At 28.8% G+C, this 20,228-nt stretch overlaps 1 protein-coding gene across 1 annotated transcript in view; it reads right to left on the bottom strand.

The window, feature by feature from the left end:
- Nucleotides 1-16,424, bottom strand: part of LOC107441389 (frizzled-4) — a 57,576-nt gene extending 41,152 nt beyond the window's left edge. The window contains exon 1 of the mRNA XM_071188457.1: nucleotides 14,602-16,424. Within this exon, the coding sequence (XP_071044558.1) occupies nucleotides 14,700-16,280 (1,581 nt within the window). The 5' untranslated portion in view covers nucleotides 16,281-16,424 and the 3' untranslated portion in view covers nucleotides 14,602-14,699. The remainder of the gene's footprint in view (nucleotides 1-14,601) is intronic.
- Nucleotides 16,425-20,228: the final 3,804 nt, after the last annotated feature.

Consider the following 20,228-nt stretch of genomic DNA (forward strand, 5'->3'; position numbering starts at 1 on the left):
CCTCACGATCTGATAATTATACGTGTTGCAGTAATAAGTCTTATATATATATATATATCATTTGGTTGATAGAAGAAAATTGAATATATATATTGCATTAGTCTTTTAGGGAGATACCAAAGCTTAAAGAATTTTCTTTTTCATGAACTAATTGCTTAAACAAAAAAATTTTGGTGATAGAGTTTAATTTAATTTTGTTCTTTGGGATACTCTTTATTGTGATAAATTTTAGTTGCGCAGAGTAAATGTTATAGCTCTATTTCGTAGACTTATTTGTAGCGAAGTTGAAAAGCCGTATGATTTGCAAAATATTTATTAAAAAAACTCATACTTGTTTTATTGGTTAAAAAAAATTATCTTTCATCACTGCTGTTACATATTTTGTTCAGTTGTAAAATAAATTCAGAAATCACTCAAAAATGTTGATAAGAAACATCTTTATTGGTGATGGCCTGCTTGTCAAGACTAGAATTAATGGAACCGGAAGTAATTAAAGAAAAGATGTGTTGACTACCATTTCCTCTTTTACAAGACTCTTGATAAAGAATGTTTTTGGTAATGTGTTTCCTGCAGCAAATTGAGAATTTTTTAAAGCAACACAAAAAAAATATTTTGATTATGGATAAAATTTGATTATCTGGATGCAAAATTATCATAAATTGACGCAATTTCAAGCATGTTTGCCATTTAATAGTTTGTATTACCATAAAAAGGGGAATTTTTTGTCTGCTTCTCGGTATTATATAAATGAATTTCTTCGTAAGAAAAATCATTAAAGCTAATGCGAAATTAATAATGGATGGCTGCGAGAAAGGAGTGGAAATAATTAAAATTTTAATGAAATAAGTTTTTCCTTATGTTAAAAAGTCCGACAAAGAGTAAAAAAAAACTAAATAAAATAAAAATTAACTACACCGAAACTAGTTTGAAATTTCAACCTAACCTCATTTTCAGATATGAGATTAGATGGCTGCTAATAAACAAAATTTCCCGGCTGCTAGATTTTTTAATATTTAAATCCTTTCTTCACTGACCTGAATTTTAAATTAATTTTTGGTTTTCTTATTCTCAATTTCGTTTCTCCATAGAAGCTTGATTTTCAGTGGAAGCAAATTATAGCTCTTAACGTAAAAGATGCAATTACAAAGACATTTATCGTAATATCAAGCTATCTTTCAAAAAAACCGCTGATATCAAAATTGCAGAGTTTTTTCAGCAAAAATTAATTAAAATTCCAAAATGACGGCAATTTCTCTTACACTAATAGAATATTTTTTTTTTCATGCTTTGAAATACTATTCCTTTATTATGATTTTCCCTTTGATAGTTATTTTCTTCCGCTATACCGCGGAAGTAATTTTTCGTCACAAATTCTCTTTCATTATTAATTTAATATTTAAAGTATAGAAAAAGTGAGTTTAGACAAACTTAGAGTAATCCATGAAGTTTCAAAGACTGAAAAGAGAATTACCCAAATGAAAATAAATGATGAGATGATAACTTAGGATTACGTAAAGGAATAGTTCTCTGCTAATAATTTGTTCGCATTTTAATATTTTGAAATATTTGTTTCTGCAATTGAAACTTACGACTTACTCTAGATTTGCCTGAACTTACTTTTTCCTTCTTTTAAATTATTAATGATGGAGAAAGAGAATTTGCGACGAAAATTTTCTTCCGCGGTATGGCATCCTCTCAAGCTCGGCCAGATGACTGTTTATAGAATGTTCGGACTACATAAACAATTCTCTTTAGACATTTTAAATTTAAAGTACATTAATGTAATCGTAGAGTAAATCATGAAGCTTCAAATAATGAAAAAGTATTTTTAAAATATCAAAACGCAAACAAATTATAATAAGATTACTCACCCATTGCGTAATCTTTCCAGAAATTGTTTGCATTTAAAAAATAAGAAAATCAGCGTTTGTAACTTTATGGTTAACCTGTAATCTCTTTCTCTATAGGGGAGAGTCGGGTAGCCCCGCTCCCTTAAGGAGTATTGCTTATATTTCTGTATAATATTGAGTAATAATCAATATTTTTGTATTTTTCTATTGTTNTGACAGTGGGCGGGGGTACCCGCTGGGCGGTGCTACCCGACTCTCCCCTACTTAAAATTTTGATTGACTTACGTTGTTGACATAAAGGGTTTTTACACGGTATAACAACCTTTCGGTAATCAATTAATAGCGTTCTTTTTAATGTTTAATATTGCATATTGTTTATTCTACTTACTTTAATGATATAATGCAAAAAGAAAATTGTAAGTAAATATTCGTTACAAAAGACTTATTTGACAGCTAAAAACCTGTGCGTGCAGTACTTCGCCTGTAAATTTTTTTTTTTTTTTTNATTTTTTTTTTTTTTTGAGTGGTTGGAACTATGGTCTATTTTTCAATGACCTCAGAAATGACAGTAATTCTGGCATTTCTGAGGCCAATGGGAAACAGACCCAAGTTCCCGCCATTCAAAAAAAAAAGTTCATTTAAAAATAAATATATATTTATAGCTGAAATAATGTACAAGTTTTTAACTGTCAAATAAGTCTGAACGTTATGATTTCATATTGACAGTTGTTTTTTCAATAAGAAAAACATTGCTGCTACTATCGACATTTATTTTCTATTTAATTATTCCATTTATATTACTGGAACAAAATCATACATAAGTTTATTTTTAATGATATACACGTCTTTATGCCAGGTAAACATTTGCCAGCAATCCTTATACTTGAAAGGAATACGACATTTAAAATTGATATTTTACTCGACTCAGCAGTATTCGAATGTTTTCACACATTAAGCTTTCATCCAATTAAAAACTGAGAAATATAGTTTGGTAATTTAGAATTTTAATGGATTTTTCTAATAAAATTGTGGCGTTACAATTTTAATAGAAATAATCCAATTTCTAACAAAGTTGGAGTTATTTATAATAAATTTATTTCTATTAATTTCTAAATAATTGCAAAATTAGTATTACAAGTTTGTCTCAAGAGTTTTTGAAAAAATGTCTTTGTTTTTGCTTCATTTACGTTTCAGGAACTTTTTTACTTCATCTAAATCGGTTATCGTCAGTTTAAACGAAAAGAACATTTTAATTTATAAAAAATTCTAGGCCGACATAGTTGCAGTGTTAAATAACCTACACAAAACTACTAAATGCATAATTTTATTGCTTTAGCTGTTTGATAAAACAAATCCGTTGAATTTCTAAAAATTTTTCACCCGTTGAATGCCACGCTAATTTTACACGGCTTGACCGTTTGGCCACAATGGTAAATAACTACGAGCTAAATTTGCAAATTTGATAGATTTTGCTAGTTTTTTAAAAGGTTTAACATGACATATCTGAAAAAAGTGTTGAATTATATAAGCCTACGAATTGTTTAGAAATAGTGGTAGATAAAAATCTTCTAAATTGAATTTAATAAACTAAGAATCACAATTAATGAACTACCACTGGAAAATATTTATTCGCTGTCCGGAGCAAGTTGGCATCTCTGTGTATATAAATAAAACTATTTTTGTGTGTTCTATATTGCATTCATTTCTTCAAACCATTTTAGTAACGATAATAATATAAAAATTTACTCGAATTAAGTGTTTCTAATAATCTTGGCGTCGCCAATCACCTGTGACCCTCGTGGCGATACGAATCAACTCAGTGCCGGTCACCGGTGACCCCCCATAGCATTCAACGTGTTAAAAGACATTTTTCTACGTTGACCCTGTAAAGTAGCTCAAAATTGAATATAATTTTAGATTTATGAAAAGGAGTTCCCTTTGGTTCGTCCAACTAAATAATGATCCATTCAGAGCCAAGTAAAACAAAAATAGCTTTCCAAAGTTGTCCTTGTTGATTCTATAGATGAAAATGTAAAATGAGAAGGTTCTGTAATTTTTTTAAATTTTTAACGCAATTGTTAAGGAATTTGAACATGAATATTGAATAAAGATGATAATTTTTATTATTTACATTGAGAAATAAAGAAAAATATAAAACAAATATAATCGAATTTTACATTTTCTTAAAAATTTCTGAGTTTAAATACTTATGGAAACACTTTCAAAAATAATATCAGTTCATTGTCGGTCAGTGGTAATAATCAGTTACAAATGCAATGTTTGTTGTTGAAATTATAAGTAAAATATCTTTAGTTATTAAGTATTTGAATAATTTTCGAAATGAAATTTGTGAGCAAGTTTGAGATGTAATACAACTCCACACAAACTGCTAATTCATGAATATCATGAGATTTTTAAAATTTCGGTTGTTGAACTATCTGAAGAAGCGCATGAAGTACGTCACAAAAACATTATTGAAAAAATCGCTCTAAAAATGATTCCCTTACAACAAAGATTTGTCAAACTCAATAGTGACCCGCTTTTTTCTCAACAGAAAAAAGTATTAAAAGAACCCATGGAAATAAGATCTTTTAATTACAGAAAATAATTCAAATCATTGGAATATGTAATATATTTCTTGCATACATTTTGTATAAAAGAATCTTACAATCATATAAAACAGTCTATTAAATGTAATTTATAGAAATAATAATTTTATTTATAACTAGTCCATAAAAAACAGATTTTATTTTTTATTTATTTTCCTGTTACTGACCATGTCAGAATGAATGATGTGTGTATTAGAGTTAAAAATAAGCAATATATGTCCTAAATAACAATAAAATGCAACTTTTTTTAAGTAATATTTAAAATTATTTAACTATATTCAATGTTTGGTACCTAAACGCCGCCATTTTGAATACAATTCAAACCTTTAATTCTTAAACAGTGACCTCGATAACTTTTATGTTGATAATTTTATTCAATTTCGGTCAGATTTTTCCAAGCTCCAACCACAATATGACGCATACAGCACTTAATGACAGAAACATGTTAACGTCCGAGGCTTTTCAGCGCTAGTAGTTTAAAAGAAAAAAAACATTTCATCTGAAATTCAGAGACTGCACTAAATAATAATATTCCGGACATTCAGGAAAGTGATCATCGACATTCAGTTTCCGATAACAAAGAATGCAACGTAAAATATATTCTCTAAAAAAGTCCCTTAAGGAGACATTAATAATGAACAATAATTATTTAAAGAATTTTAACATTAAAATTAAATACGAGTACTAGGTGTACGAGACTAGGGTTTACAAAAAAAATTTTTTTGACATTCAAATTAGATTAAAAATTGTTATTGTAGTCACGCGTTTACTAAAAAAACGTTTAGGTAAAATTGAAATTCTGAAAAAATTAATCAGTAAAAAAAGTTTCTTTTTGAAAAATCTTTCCTGTGAACATTTTTTCTTTCGGAATAAACCTAACATAAGTTTTTATNTTTTTTTGACATTCAAATTAGATTAAAAATTGTTATTGTAGTCCCGCGTTTACTAAAAAAATGTTTAGGTAAAATTGAAATTCTAAAAAAATTAATCAGTAAAAAAAGTTTCTTTTTGAAAAATCTTTTCCTGTGAAAATTTTTTCTTTCGGAATAAACCTAACATAAGTTTTTATTTTTTTTTGTTAAAAAAGTAAATTTATAATTTTTAGAAATAGATAAATAAGTAAAAAGCAAATTTAAAATTGAACATAAAAATCTAACTTTGAAATTTACTTAAAAATCAAACCGAAAGACTGGGATGAAAAGCATGTTGAAAATTCATGTAGATTCTGGGAAACCGAAATATTATATTTCGAAAACACTTTTTTTTAATGTTGCTTTACATTGTAAACTTTACATTTTTGAACTTGTTTGTATTATATTTGTGGTTCTAAAAAGAAATAGAAAATTTAGGTTCAAAAAAATGAAATTTTGGCTCATGTCGGGGGACCTAATATTTTTCAATGTGGCTAAAAATAAATTTGATAACTAGGTAACACAGTGACAACCTTTAATCAACTTGTAATTCATAATTTTGAAGAAAACTTTTTTGTAAATGTAATGTTACGAAAACACAAAAAATTCTAATAATTTTTTTTTTCAAAATATTCTTATTAAGAAAAATATTCACATAAATTTTCGGTTTATGAATAAGAAGATCTAAGAGAACTCTAATTACTGTTTATAAACAAGTATAGAAGCAAAATGCAAGAAATGAAATTATTTATTATCCATAACGTAAAAGCATCTCGATTGTTACAGGGTCCTAATATATGCGAGGGAAGAGTCAACCTTCATCTTTGAAAAAGTACCGCGTCATAGAATCGAGTAAAGTGAATTGGAATTACATTTCTATAGTGGTAGATACACTAGAGTACTTCTCCACCACAATTATAGCTCTCATAGAATTCGAGGAATGGATACCACTAGCTGATTCATTGCTGTTTTTGTGAGAAGCCGGGAGAGCTGTATTAGGGTCACCGTACTTTTGAATGCTGATCGTGAGAGCTGTTTTAAGTTCACAGTCGATCCTGTGTTGCCTTTAGCAGTCGAGATGCTGTCATTGCGAGCAGTCAACATTGCGTGTGATCGAGACTAAGTAGCAACAGCGCGAGGAGGTGGATAACGTCACAGTAACATGTAGCTAGTCAACTGTTCAATATGGACCATCCAATTAAGTTGGCGTGTTCATATTGAATTGGGAATTTCTGTCAAGGTAGTCATGTTCACATCGTGTCCGAAGGTCACCAATGTGATAGTAGTTATTGACAATGTCAACCTTCATCTACGAAAAGATACCCCAACATAGTATCGAGTTAAAATGTATTTTATACAAGTGAATTGGAATTACATTTTTGTAGTGGTAGATACACTGCATATGTTTTTCTTTAACACGTTGAATGCCACGCTAATTTTACATGGCTTGCCCATATTTCGAAAATGATTTTCTTAGTATGTATTGCATTAATTTCTTCAAACCATTTTAGTAACGATAATAATATAAAACAATTAAAAACACTAAAAATTTACTCGAATTACGTGTTTCTGATAATCTTGGCTTCGCCGGTCACCGGTGACCCCCATGGCACTACGGACAAACTCGGTGCTGGTCACCGGTGTCCCCCATAGCATTCAGCGTGCTAATTTGTGGTAGTTAAAATAATTTTTAATCAAACTTTTTAAAACCAGAGTTATATATTAAAGCATAAAATTGGCTACAACTAGCAAATACCGTTCTCAAAAATCGGCAGGTCTGATATTAAAATCAAATTAAATAAATTAAACATATGGAGAAAATGAAGTAATGCGAATTTAAAAAATATATGAAACAATATATACTAAAAAGATTTCAAGTAAAAATAGAACAGATTTTAAAATATTTAGTTTTAGGAATTTATTTGTTCAGCAGTAACTCATTTACTCAATAAAATTGCTTACTCATATAAAGTAATAAATACTACTAAGGAAGTGAAGTATAAATAAACTTCTGAAAAATATGCAGTACGCATATAGTTTTTTAATTATTATTTGTATATAATGTCACAGCAAAATCTATATTCTTGTCTTTCGATTATTTGAACTATTATGAGTTAACATTTAGATTTTTGTGAATCTTGTAAGTGAACATTTTAGATTTTTATTTTTATTTTATTTAAACTGACATAAAATTTTATTGCTATTTTTAGAAAATATTTGGCTTGATTTCGAGAAATATGACAGTTTAGAGAAATTTCTAATAATAAGTCATGCGAAATATTTTAAAAATACTTGTAAAAATGGAAAAATAAAAAATTACTCCTTCAGTTAGTAGGAGTATAAATCGACACAAGAATCAATTTTCATTTAAATTTAGAGGGAAAAAAAAGGTTAAAAAAATCTAATTTTATGCATTTTTTTCGCAAAATTTCGCGTTCTGTAAAAATCAATAAAGAATTGAAAACACACGAAGAATATAAAGGAATACAGAAAAAATTTATCTAAAGAACTATCAAACTTGCGCAAATTAAAGCAAAATAGGTGTTACATTATCTTTAAAAGCAATTGCGTTTAGACAAAAATATATTTTTCGAAAAGTTTGAAGGTATATAAGGTCTTGAATAACCTCATAAAAACATACATATGTTTAGAATCCTTGTCGAAAACGGAGACAAAATGTCAGGGAGCTGCAAATTAATATCTAAGTAAGGATCAAAATCTCAAATTTATGACAAGTGTCCAAGGCAGGATTTACGTATAAGCTAAATAAGCTGTAGCTTGGGGCCCCGAGATGACAAGGGCCCCCAGATCCTGCTTTCTCCCCTCTTTTTTTAAAGTTTTATTGGGAGCTGGGGCTCTCAGAAGCCCAAAATGCATTTTTTTTTCTTTTTCACATTGTCGGACATATAAAATATAAATAAATGACTGAATAAAACAAAAAACTTCGGTTTTCATTAGTAGGGAACATATTATCTTTCAAGCAATTTGAGTATTAATAAATTATTTATAAATAAATAATTTTTTAGTTTAAAAGGTAAAAAAGTTTTTTTTATCCCATCATCCGATCATCAGACTATTTAATATCTGTTTCTAAGGATCAGAATTCCCTTTTATTTTACTTTAAAATTGTACAAATGATATATTTAATGCTTTCATGTGAAATGCAGCGGTTTTAAATAGCACTTTAAAATATCTAATAAGGGACAGAAATTGTCAGTTCAAAAAAAAATTAACTAATACTTTTGAATAAGAATTTAAATAACTACACACGTTTGTTCTATCTCATTCTATAAAGCATTATTTAGAGTAGACAGTTGTGTGTGGGTGTGATGATGACGTAATAAAAGAGGCATACAAAAAAGTTAAAATCCTCAATATTATATTTTTAAACTCCTCGAAAATGTAGTAAATGAGGCATACAAATTAACTGTCGCAAACAAATTAATATTAAGTAAGAACGAAACAAAAATGATATCGAAATATGCTGAATCACTAATGAGACCGGGATGAAAGACATCGAAACCTATTTGATTGAATAGTATAACTAGAAGGTGTTTAAAAAATTCTGAAATCTACCAGGTTTAAATTTTTTTTTCTGTCACAAACTTTATCAGTAATTAAAAATAATAAATTCGTTAGATTTCAATATTGGTTCTGTTTTTTCGTTGATTAAATGTTAAACATTAACAGATATTTGTCTTTTAAAACATTTCATTCTATAATAAGATAATTATTCTACAATTGTAATTATCTAAAACTAATTGCTAATTGATATAAAGCTTTAGTGTGTTCCATTGATATGTTGAATGCTCGTTTTGGCTGGATGCCCGGAACTGATGCTCCTTGACATCCTAGCCACTATACACCATCAAGAGCAGAGCTGATACTTTAAACTCGTATGACATTTATTCTCTCTGATATTTAATAGAGCCTTTAATAAATCCTTAAAAATATAAGCCCAAAATTTACATAAATAATGACATTTTTTTTCTTGCACGAAAATTTAACAAATGTACTTAAAATAATTAAAAAGAAAGCAAAAATAATGAAGAAAAATTTTCAATATAAACATCAATTAAATAATATCAGCTTACGAAATGGTCTTTTTATTTTTACAAACAGTATTAATACAATGGCCCTCACCTGCTCCCCTCCCGGGACTGCTGGATTGGATTCAAAATGACAAAGCTACGGAGTTGAATATTAGTAGTCGTAAACTCGAAATTGGGTCGACTGTTCAACGATGGTTATAAAATAAACTAATAAATTTGGCCGGGACAGCCTGGCTGATAGGGCGTTGGACTCGTGTTCGTGAGAATGGGGGTTTGAATCCAGCCGGCAGAAGAATACCCATGTATAAAATGGTAACTGGTGCATGCTAAATCTGTCGGGGTCACGAAGTCCTCCAAGTTCTCATAGCAAATAAATACCTCTGGGTACTAATCTAGCAGTTCCCATGTCTTCTGGATTGGGTTCAAAATCACAAGGCAACGGAGTTGAATATTAGTAGTAGTAAACTCGAAATTGGGTCGTCTGTGCAATGACTGTTATAAAACAAACTAATAAATTTGGCCGGGATAGCCTGGTTGATAGGGCGTTGAACTCGTGTTCGTGAGAATGGGAGTTTGAATCCATCCGGCAGAGGAATACCCACGCATAAAATGGTGACTGGTGCATGTTAAATCTGTCGGGGTCACAAATTCCTCCAAGTTCTCATAACAAAGAAATACCCCTGGGTACTAATCTGGCAGTTCCCTTGTCATCTGGATTGGTTTCAAAATTACAAGGCCACGAAGTTGAATATTAGAAGTCGTAACTCGAAATTGGGTCGGTTGTTCAACGGCGGTTATAAAAAAAAATAAAACTAATAATCAAATTGTATTTTCTTGTTTTCTTTCTAACTCTTTGCATATTTTCTACGCAGATTCAAAATTTCATGTTTCTAAGTCTTATACATTTTGTAACGTAAAAAAAAAGCAATTGAGAAAAAAATTCGCGAAAAAATCATTAAAAATTGCAAATAAAATATAATTAAAATGAATCTAAAAATAAGACTGTTAAATATATAGTGGCCCAGCACGCCAAATTTTTACTCCGTGCTTAAAATGTGTTTCTTTTGTAACTTTTTTCCCTCGTTCAAAAAATATGTGCAATAAAAGAAAAGTTCTACATAATAGTCTCGTCACAATTAATATATTTAACAATAAAGCAATATTATCAAATTTTTTAATAATATAATGTTAATACGCAACAATAAAAAAATAATGACAGTTTACTTTAGGTGTATAGAAATGGAATTGAACTTATAAGGGCCCCATCATTTTCAGTAGCTTAGGGCCCCACCAAGCTTAAATCCGGCCCTGCAAGTGTCCAAAACTTGTATGATTGCAGCAGAAGAACAAAGACAACACCCTCAAGTTTCAACTTGTAATCAAGCAGTTTTTAATGTTATGTAGCTTTGTCAGATATCGATAGTGTTATTTCTTCGCAGATCCTCCAATACATAATTTTTGTAAGAGATAATAATAATTATCTCAAAAATAATAAGTATCTCAGATTAACAAATAATTTTTGCATGAGATACTAAAAAGAAAATTAATTAAATATATCTACTGGTGAACATAAATTATTCACGGTTTGTTGAAGAAGTTAATACTTTTCATAAATAGAAAAGAAATTCATATAATAAAAAAGCTTACTAGCACTTTTGACTTTTTATTTATTACTGCATTAGTCAATTATAAAATTTAAATAAATGAGAAATAATGATGATTATGCATCATCATAGCTTACCTTGTTTCCAAAGAGAGATTGACAGAGATAAAATTATTTTATTAATTTTAAAACATTTTATTTATCTAAAAAGCATGTGAAAACAAGTTATAAACAAGAAAACAATTGATTACTTACAAATGCAGCTATATTGTACCAGACCTTAGAATATATTACAAAATACAATAAATAAAAACATACTTCAGATTTTTTTAAAAAAAAAATTCTATTTCAGATTAGTATCAGATTTTATAAATGGAGTTTTTTTTTTGATAAACAATATTATAATACTAGTTATAAATGTTGATCCAGATAAAATCTGATTCGTAAATTGTTCAATATTAAAATCTGTTCTGATAATATATAGTTTGTTTACTAATAAATATAAGGCACATCGTAAATTAAGTAAATGCTTAAGTACACATTTAAAAAATAAAGCTATATTACAAATATAAACCAGTGCAAATAAAATAACTATACACTTTATACATAAAAATAATGATTCACGTGTACTGATGATTTTTCTAAGTTCGAAACATTATAACAATTGATTCACTAGTATGCAGTGGCGTACATAGACTTAGGTGTGCCCACCTGCAAGATTTATAAATGCGGGGTATCTTAGACTTTTAAGATTTTTTTTCAGCAAAATTATAATATGAAACAAAAACACTATGAAGATACATTTGGGTACTTATAATCATTCACTTTATTTTAATTTATATTAATTTCTATATTTTAATTTCTATATTTTAATTTCTATATTTTAATTTCTTTATTTTAATTTCAGTTATTTTAATTTTAATTTATAAGGAATTAATAATTGCGATGGAAAGGAATAATTTAGAAAAGTACTAAATAGGAACATAGTATACACTTACCTATATACCACATTAAAAGGAAATTCATCATAATAATATAAGAAAATAACTCACTATCTTACAATAATTATATTCAAAGTTTAGTAAAGGATTATTATTATTTATAAAGTGAATTTAAAAAAATATTTTATTAAGGAAAAAATTAATATTGTGATTGAAATAGTTGGGGAAACAACCCTTCCTTGAATGAAGGGCTGCATGCCCAAGTTGAGGCAATTATGATACTTTCAAAAATATCAGTGCTTGAGGCACAATTCTATTTATCAATCAACTTAGTAAAATATTTGCAGGAAATTAAATTCTTTAAATAATTATAATTATTTTTTTATTACCTGAATTCTTTTTTTTTCTTCTCTTAATTAGTCAACTTAGTAATATATCTGCATAAAATCAAATTCTTTTAAATGCTGAAATTCATTAAAAAAATCTATATATTTTCTTCTTATCGAAGAGCAGATTTGTCGGAAAAAATATAAAGATGGGGAAGGGGAAGTGATAGTTTTTTATCATATATCAGAACACAAAAGTTTATTTTAAAATAAATTAACAAAAATGTTTTTGAATGAAAGTAAACAATAAAAAATAAATAAATATTTTATTAAGTAACATAAATGCAAAATAAATATTTTAATTAAAAAAATTGCATAGGGTCTACAATTTAAAATAAAGCAAAAGCATTATAGCTCTAAATAAGAGTCATTATTCAGTTGGGATTCAATTCAGTATATTTTTAGCTTTAGAACATTTATATTTAGTGAATTATAAGAGATTTCATAAATGTTAAATCTTAAAATGGTTTTTCAAGCACTTTAAGCCACAAAAAAATTAGATAAAATTCAAAAACAGTAAACAGTTTTTAAAAAAAAACTCATGCTCGTATTTCGCTTATTACAAAAATACAATATGAAACAAAAACACTATTGAGATACATACATTTGGGTACTTATAATCATTCATTTTATTTTAATTTATATTAATTTATCTATTTTAATTTGTATATTTTAATATCAATTATTTTAATTTATAAAGAATTAATAATTGTGATGGAATGGCATTATTTAAAAAAGTACTAAATAGGATTCAATTCAGTATATTTTTAGCTTTAGAACATTTATATTTCATGAATTATAAGAGATTTCATAAATGTTAAATCTTAAAATGGTTTTTCAAGCACTTTAAGTCACAAAAAGATTAAATAAAGTTCAAAAACAGTAAACAGTTCTTAAAAAAAAACTCATGCTCGTATTTCGCTTATTACAAAAATACAATATGAAGCAAAAACACTATGGAAATACATATATTTGGGTACTTATAATCATTCATTTTATTTTAATTTATATTAATTTATGTATTTTAATTTGCATATTTTAATATAAATTATTTTAATTTATAAGGAATTAATAATTGCGATGGAAAGGCGTTATTTAGAAAAGTACTAAATAGGATTCAATTCAGTATATTTTTAGCTTTAGAACATTTATATTTCGTGAATTATAAGAGATTTCATCATAAATGTTAAATCTTAAAATGGTTTTTTAAGCACGAAAAATTAGAAAAAGTTCAAAAGAGGTAAACAGTTTTTAAAAAAAACTCATGTTCGTATTTCACGTGTTATAAAAATATTGAGAATGATAAAAAAAGAAAGAAAGAAAGAACTAGTAACAACTTAAAAAAAATAAATAAATAAAAAAACGATTGAGAAACAACAACAAATTCGAAAATTGCTAGTTGTTTTAATGCTGGATTAAAAATATCTGGATTTTCGAAATCTAACAATAACTATAAAAAGAACAATAATAAAAACTCTTAGATTTGCGATGAAATTGGCACAAATAAAGCGCACATTGAAATGCGCGATTCGAGTGTCGTATCAATTTATGTTAAAAATATCAGGATTTACTTAAACATGTGGAAATGTGTAGCAATAAGTAATGAAAAACAATAGAAAAAAAATACTCAGAGAAACGATATGATACTTAGAAAAATGAGTAAAAGTCAGAACTTAGTTACGAGTTGAACTTAGATAAACATACTTAGAGAAACGAGAAAGAAATAGTACCGATAGAAAATGAGTACTGAGAGAAAGAGAGTATTAAGAAAACAGTAGGATAATGGTGACATAAATGAAGCACGTCGAATAAAAAAGTTATTTCTTTTTTGTTTCAAAAGTGATAATTAAAATTGAAAATTCAACCATCATAATTTTGTGGAATTAAATATATTAGAATTTTTGAAGCTTTAGAAATTCGAAGCGATAACCACCAAAAAAAGGGATCGAAAAACTACATTTAGATTTTGTGCGTTACAAGCTTAAATGCGTAATTCATAATTTTTGATATTTTTTATCTTCCAAAAAATTACAATAGTTTTTTTTAAAATCATGTTTCGGTTCTGCAGCCGGCAGCATCTCAAAAGCAGATTGTGCACCCCTATCATAGTGTATTATTTCTGGATCATGCGCACTCAAACCTCGTGCGCCCCCCGCACCGCGGGGGTTGCAGGAGTGTTATTTACGCCACTGCCAGTATGAACATAAACAGAGTTGTATTGTCAAATTGTATAAAATCACAGTACTTACACGAGCTTTGGCGTGAACATTGTGGAATAAAATTTCATTCTCAGATCACGAGAATAAATAAAAATGTCCCCCCAAATGATCACTAATGACACACTTCTTTAGACAATTGTCATTTTTTGCTGAGGACCCAGCAATACTTGGTGATTACATACTCTCTGGTTACGAGAGCTCAATTTGGGTCTCCTCAGCTGCGGAGATCTAGAAGTGTATAACCATACACCAGTAGTAATGCCAACAACCAAGGACATGAATATTTTAAGTGTGAATAGTTCTACATTAGGACGAGAAGTAGAATCATGAGCCAGCCATTCATCCTTTTTTGTAAACTCGTAGAAGTTGGTGACGAGCATGCAAATTGCTGGAACTGTGTACAAAACTGCGAAGATTCCAACTCGAACCATTAATGTTTCCCACTTCTCGTCCATGCTACTGACTTTTGTTCGGTAGCTTTTGTTCTTGATAATGGCCAACATTCCAGCAACTAGAAAGATAACACCAACTGCTAAATAAGTGAAAGAAGGCACAATAACGAAGCGCACTAAAAATTGTCGATCCTGATTGCCCACATAGCAAATGCCAGTTAATTCATCAGCATCTACTCCATTCATTACTAAAATTGCGATGGTTTTGACAGCAGGGACGAACCAGGCAAAGAGATGGAAATAAGTACTGAAACGTTCCATATTCCAGCCAAGACCAGCACTCAAAAACCAGTTGAGACACAAAATCATCCACCAAATCGAGCTAGCCATTCCAAAATAATACAATAGAGTGAAAACAAGTGTGCAATTAATGTTATAAAGACCACCATGAACAAGGAGAGATTCATTGAAGTGAGAGTTCCAATAACAGGCAGTTTGCTCTCTTCCAGCTATTAGTCGGATTAAATAGCCGAAACTGCAAAGGAAATAACACCAACTGATTAAAATTATAATCTTTTCAGGAAATCTGAATCGATCAGTATTCATGAAAAACATAATCAAAGTAAACATAGTTGACAAGAAGCAGATGCCAGTCCATACGGCCACCCACACTTGAGCAAATTCCTTGTTTTCTTTTGAATAGAGAATGTTAGATCGGCAAGATGCTACACAATGTTTTGTAATGTTTATATAATAAAACTGATCATGTGAACGCAAATGTCTACAGCTGTTGACAAGATTCTGTCTAGGATGGCTAATACCAGGTCCTTTTTGATGTCGTAAAGGACGTCTATCACGGTAAGGTTTTTGTTCTTCATGTTGTGGCCCTTCCATGCACATATGTTTCTCATTATTTACGGGTGGGAATTGGCTACAGTTCAAAGCTACTGGCCATTGAAAACCAAACTCTAAAAGCACCGGCTCACAACGTTCTTGCACTGATTCGCAAAGACTTCTGCATGGACCAATAGGTTGAGGAACTTTATCAGTACACATGGGTACATATACTGAACAAAGAAAAAATGAAAGCCTCGAAGAACATCCATATTGAATCAGAGGCATGAAAGTCTGGATTTGCAATTGCGCGTCGTGTTGCATATCGTGGCCAACAAAGTTCGGCATTCCTGTCACATTATATCCAATATTTTTGCAACTGTCAATTCGTATAGGTTCGCATGTTCGAGTTACTTCCATTTCGTAAGAAGAACTCCATGCTAAAGAAAAATGAAATAATGCAAAAAGTAAAGGAAGAATCATGATGAGATAAAATGAACTGATCAGATAAATATCGAATTCATTACTAAGGGGAAAGAGCAAACTCTTTTAGAGAAGATTCCACGCTGACTGTAACCGCGTGGATTAACAACAAACATTTATCTTCTCGTTGAGTAAACATTCACGTTGAGCTACCGCTGCTTCTCAGGGTTACTACATTTTTCAAATGGTGTGAATGAGTATGGCGCCAACAATGCCAAATTTTCGGTTTTCAGTTCTTCGTTCCGTTTCCCTGTTTTTCAAGATGAAGAGCGGATTTTTTAAAGCAGAAGAGGCGGAATCACCTATCTCGCTAAAAGAGAGTTCATTCATGTATTGAAAAAAGTTTCTTTGGATTAATATATTGAAGAAATTATTAATGCATTTAAGTTGAGAGCGTTCTAATATATTGAACAGTTTTGTTTCATAAATATATTGAAAAAATAACTAATAAAGTTAAATTGAGAGTCTTAATGTTTTTTTAGAAAAAAATTATTGTGTTGATAAATTGTTAATTTAGTTAAATCGAGAGTGAATTAATGCGTTTAAAAATGTCTCGTAGCATTAATATAGTGCAGATATTATTAATATATTTAAATTTTATAGAAAACATTTTCATTTCATTAATATATTATTAAATAAAAGAAATATTTAAACTGAGAACATTACTATATGGAAAAAAGTTTCGTTGTATTAGTTTATTGATGAAATTATTAATATATTTAAATTAAGAGTATCATTTAGAGTATAATATTATTTATATATCATTTAGAGTTATAATATTTTAGGAGTTTTCATTTATCGAAAAAAATCGTTCATGCTCTATAAATAATCGTGAAAAAAAGTTTTAAAGCAATTTTTTTTAGGCAAAATTTGCGAACTTTTTATTATTTTATGAAACATGGGACTATTTTTTTTTTTGATTGATAAGAAATTTTTGAGCAAGTTTCATAGATTTTTTGGCTTTATTTTAAATGTACAAAATCTTGAAAAAATTGCTATTGATAAATCCTACAAGATTCTATAAAAAAATGTAAAAATCCGAAAATTGAAAAAATATTTCGCGCGTCTTTCAAGTCAGCAGAAAATCTTATCAAGAGACAGGAATTAAAGCGACTCAACAATCAGTTTTTAAGAAACAATGTCTGAGAATGGATTCACTTCTGATGCGCTTCCATGCACTCAAATCAAACAAAAGTGTCTTATTATTTTCAAAACAATCCTTATCACTTTTTTAAATCATTTTGTGAACCTTCTGTTAAACATTCAAAATGTCAATAAGACATTGAGACTCGCCAAGCAAAATCAATATTTTACAGTTACAAAAATTTTACGTTTGTGCACATTAATGAATTTTTGAGCGCAAGTTTCGTTGTTTTAATACATTGGAGAAATCCTTAATATATTTAAATTAGCAGTGTATTAATTTATTGAAAAAAATTATTCATGTTGGTTAAATCAATGTAAAAATAAGTTTTTAAGAAGATTGGGTAGACTTTTTTTAAATTTTATTTATTTATTTTACTTTTAAAAATTAATCTGCGTTAAGAGACCTCACTTACCTATCTTGATTTTTAAGAATACTTAATTTTCGTTATCTCCATCTATTATTTTGCACTTAACAAACTTTTGATGTATTCGGTAGCATAATACTTTTCAAAGAAGGTGGGCAAAAAATGGTTACTTTATTGGATTAGGAAAAATAGTGTTGATAATTTTTAGAATTTCTATGATCTTCAAAGCAATCGAAATTTGTGATTTATGATTTCTGAATCAGGCATTTAAGATTACACGTTAGTTAGTTTTCAGACATTTTAAAATTTAATTTTATTACAGTTTAAACTGTTGAAAACTGATTTCAATGATGGCAAAAAATACTTATAACGTAAATTGCACAAAAAACAAGGATATTTATCGAAAATTTAAAAAAGAAATCAAAAACTTTTTAACTGCCTTCAAAAAATAGATTATTGCAAAACTCTTAAAAAAAATTTAAATATAATCTAAAAGTAATTTTTCTCTCAAATTCTGATATTTTAAATGTCTCAAAGATACTGTTGAACATCATCAGTTTTTTTGCGAACGATTAAAAATGATTAAAAGTATGACTTTTCAGCCTCTTAAAAAAAAAAGCCTTTCTTCTTTAATTCAAAACACAGTAAAACCTCATTAATCCGAAGTAATTGATTCCGATAATCAAAATTTTAGATTTTCTGATGTTACCGTTGTATTGGGTTGCAGCGAAATTTCGGAGATATTTTTAAAGTATTTTATTCAGTTAGCGTCAATCATATTGAACTCAGGGCCTGATTATCGCCTAGGCCCAATAGGCACGGGCCTAGGGCCCACACTTTCTGGGGGCCTCAAAAATTAGTAAAAAATACTTTTTCTAATTTTTGAGACACACAATATTACTTTTATTTAAAAAAAAATACTGAAAGTAACAGTTTATCTGAAAAAAGGCATTTTTATTTCAAATTTTCTTCATATTGTGATAAACCAAACTCGTATAAACATTGCACTAATCAAATTCGAGCTGAGCGAGTACAATTTTAATTGGTGCAATTTTTACTCCAACGGCTTGCAATGCAAATGCATATTTGCAAAGTCTCTTATACATAATTAGTGTCAACAAGAACTAAAAGCTTATTCTTAACAATTATGTAAATTTGTAGATGGAAGGCTACAATCTTTAAAACAATTCAGCAAATCAGTAGATTTTAGCAAAATCACGATTTTAATTGTTTGTGGTCACCAAACTATTTTTATTTTCATACAACATCGTTTTGTTGTCTTATATTTTGCTTTAATATTTAGATGCGCAAACTTTATCTTAGAAATATAATCGTCAATTGTCTCCTTTCAAATTTTTTTGGAATGTTTCTCTTGAATCATGCAGTTCAATAGATTATTTTTATTGTTTGGACTACTCTTCAGAAATTTAATTTCAAAATATTCTGTTAGGGGCCCGGAAAATTTTGTGGGCCTTGGGCCTAAATTTGTCTTGATCGGTCCTTGCCTTTCACCATCATGTACACCTCTCTATGGTTCACCTTTCACCATCATTTTCACCCATCTATGGTTCACCACAAAATAGCTTTCCGTGAACCAATAGAACAGGTTCAACACCTGTTCTATTGGTTCACGGAAAGATATTTTATGTAGATTCCGTAATACAGTTTCTTGGGTTGCTTTTTCTCATTAGAATGAACAGAATTANAAAAAAACATCGATATTAGTTATTAAATTGATAACTGTGTCTTTTTTATCTTTTTCTCAAAACTAATTTTTCGTTTATTTTCCCTTATTCTAAATGCACTATATTAAGTTGAATTTTTATGAGTATTAATGAGGCAAGAATAATGAAAAAAATAAAAAAATTTTGCAAATTTATGTGATTTTGAAAGAAGATCAATTTTTCATCATTTTTTTACCAAATTAAAAAAATTTTTTTCGTCATAATTTTTTGTATTAATATTGTGTTTCAGCATATAATACACGCAATCTAAATTAAAAATTTCAAAATTTTGTCTACTGGTACCTTAAAAGAAACTCTTTTTTTTTTTTTTTTTTNTTTTTTTTTCCTTGTGCAATTTTTCCGAGCTATTTTTTTCTTTTACCTATGTATTAGGTCACGGTGCTAAATTTAAAGGAAATTTTTTTCCCCTTAGTTTCTTGACAGAAAGCACAAATAAAATATTTCTCATCATCAATAGTCACGAAATTTGACCTTGACTTCTCATCCTTTATGCAGTTCTTTAGGAATCATCCATCACATTGCAACTAGAGAAACCCGTGACAGTTGGTACAGTAAATGGTTAAGGATGGGGGTGGTCCTTCTAAGATAACTTGAAAGAAAAGTTGGCATTTGATACATAAAGGTGAAATCGGTCAACCATAACAAAGGCGTGGTTTATCCACTCTAAAAATCACCCACTTGAACTTCCTCGA

Source organism: Parasteatoda tepidariorum, chromosome X2, assembly GCF_043381705.1.
Source record: "Parasteatoda tepidariorum isolate YZ-2023 chromosome X2, CAS_Ptep_4.0, whole genome shotgun sequence".
In the NCBI taxonomy this organism is placed as follows: Eukaryota; Metazoa; Arthropoda; class Arachnida; order Araneae; family Theridiidae; genus Parasteatoda; species Parasteatoda tepidariorum.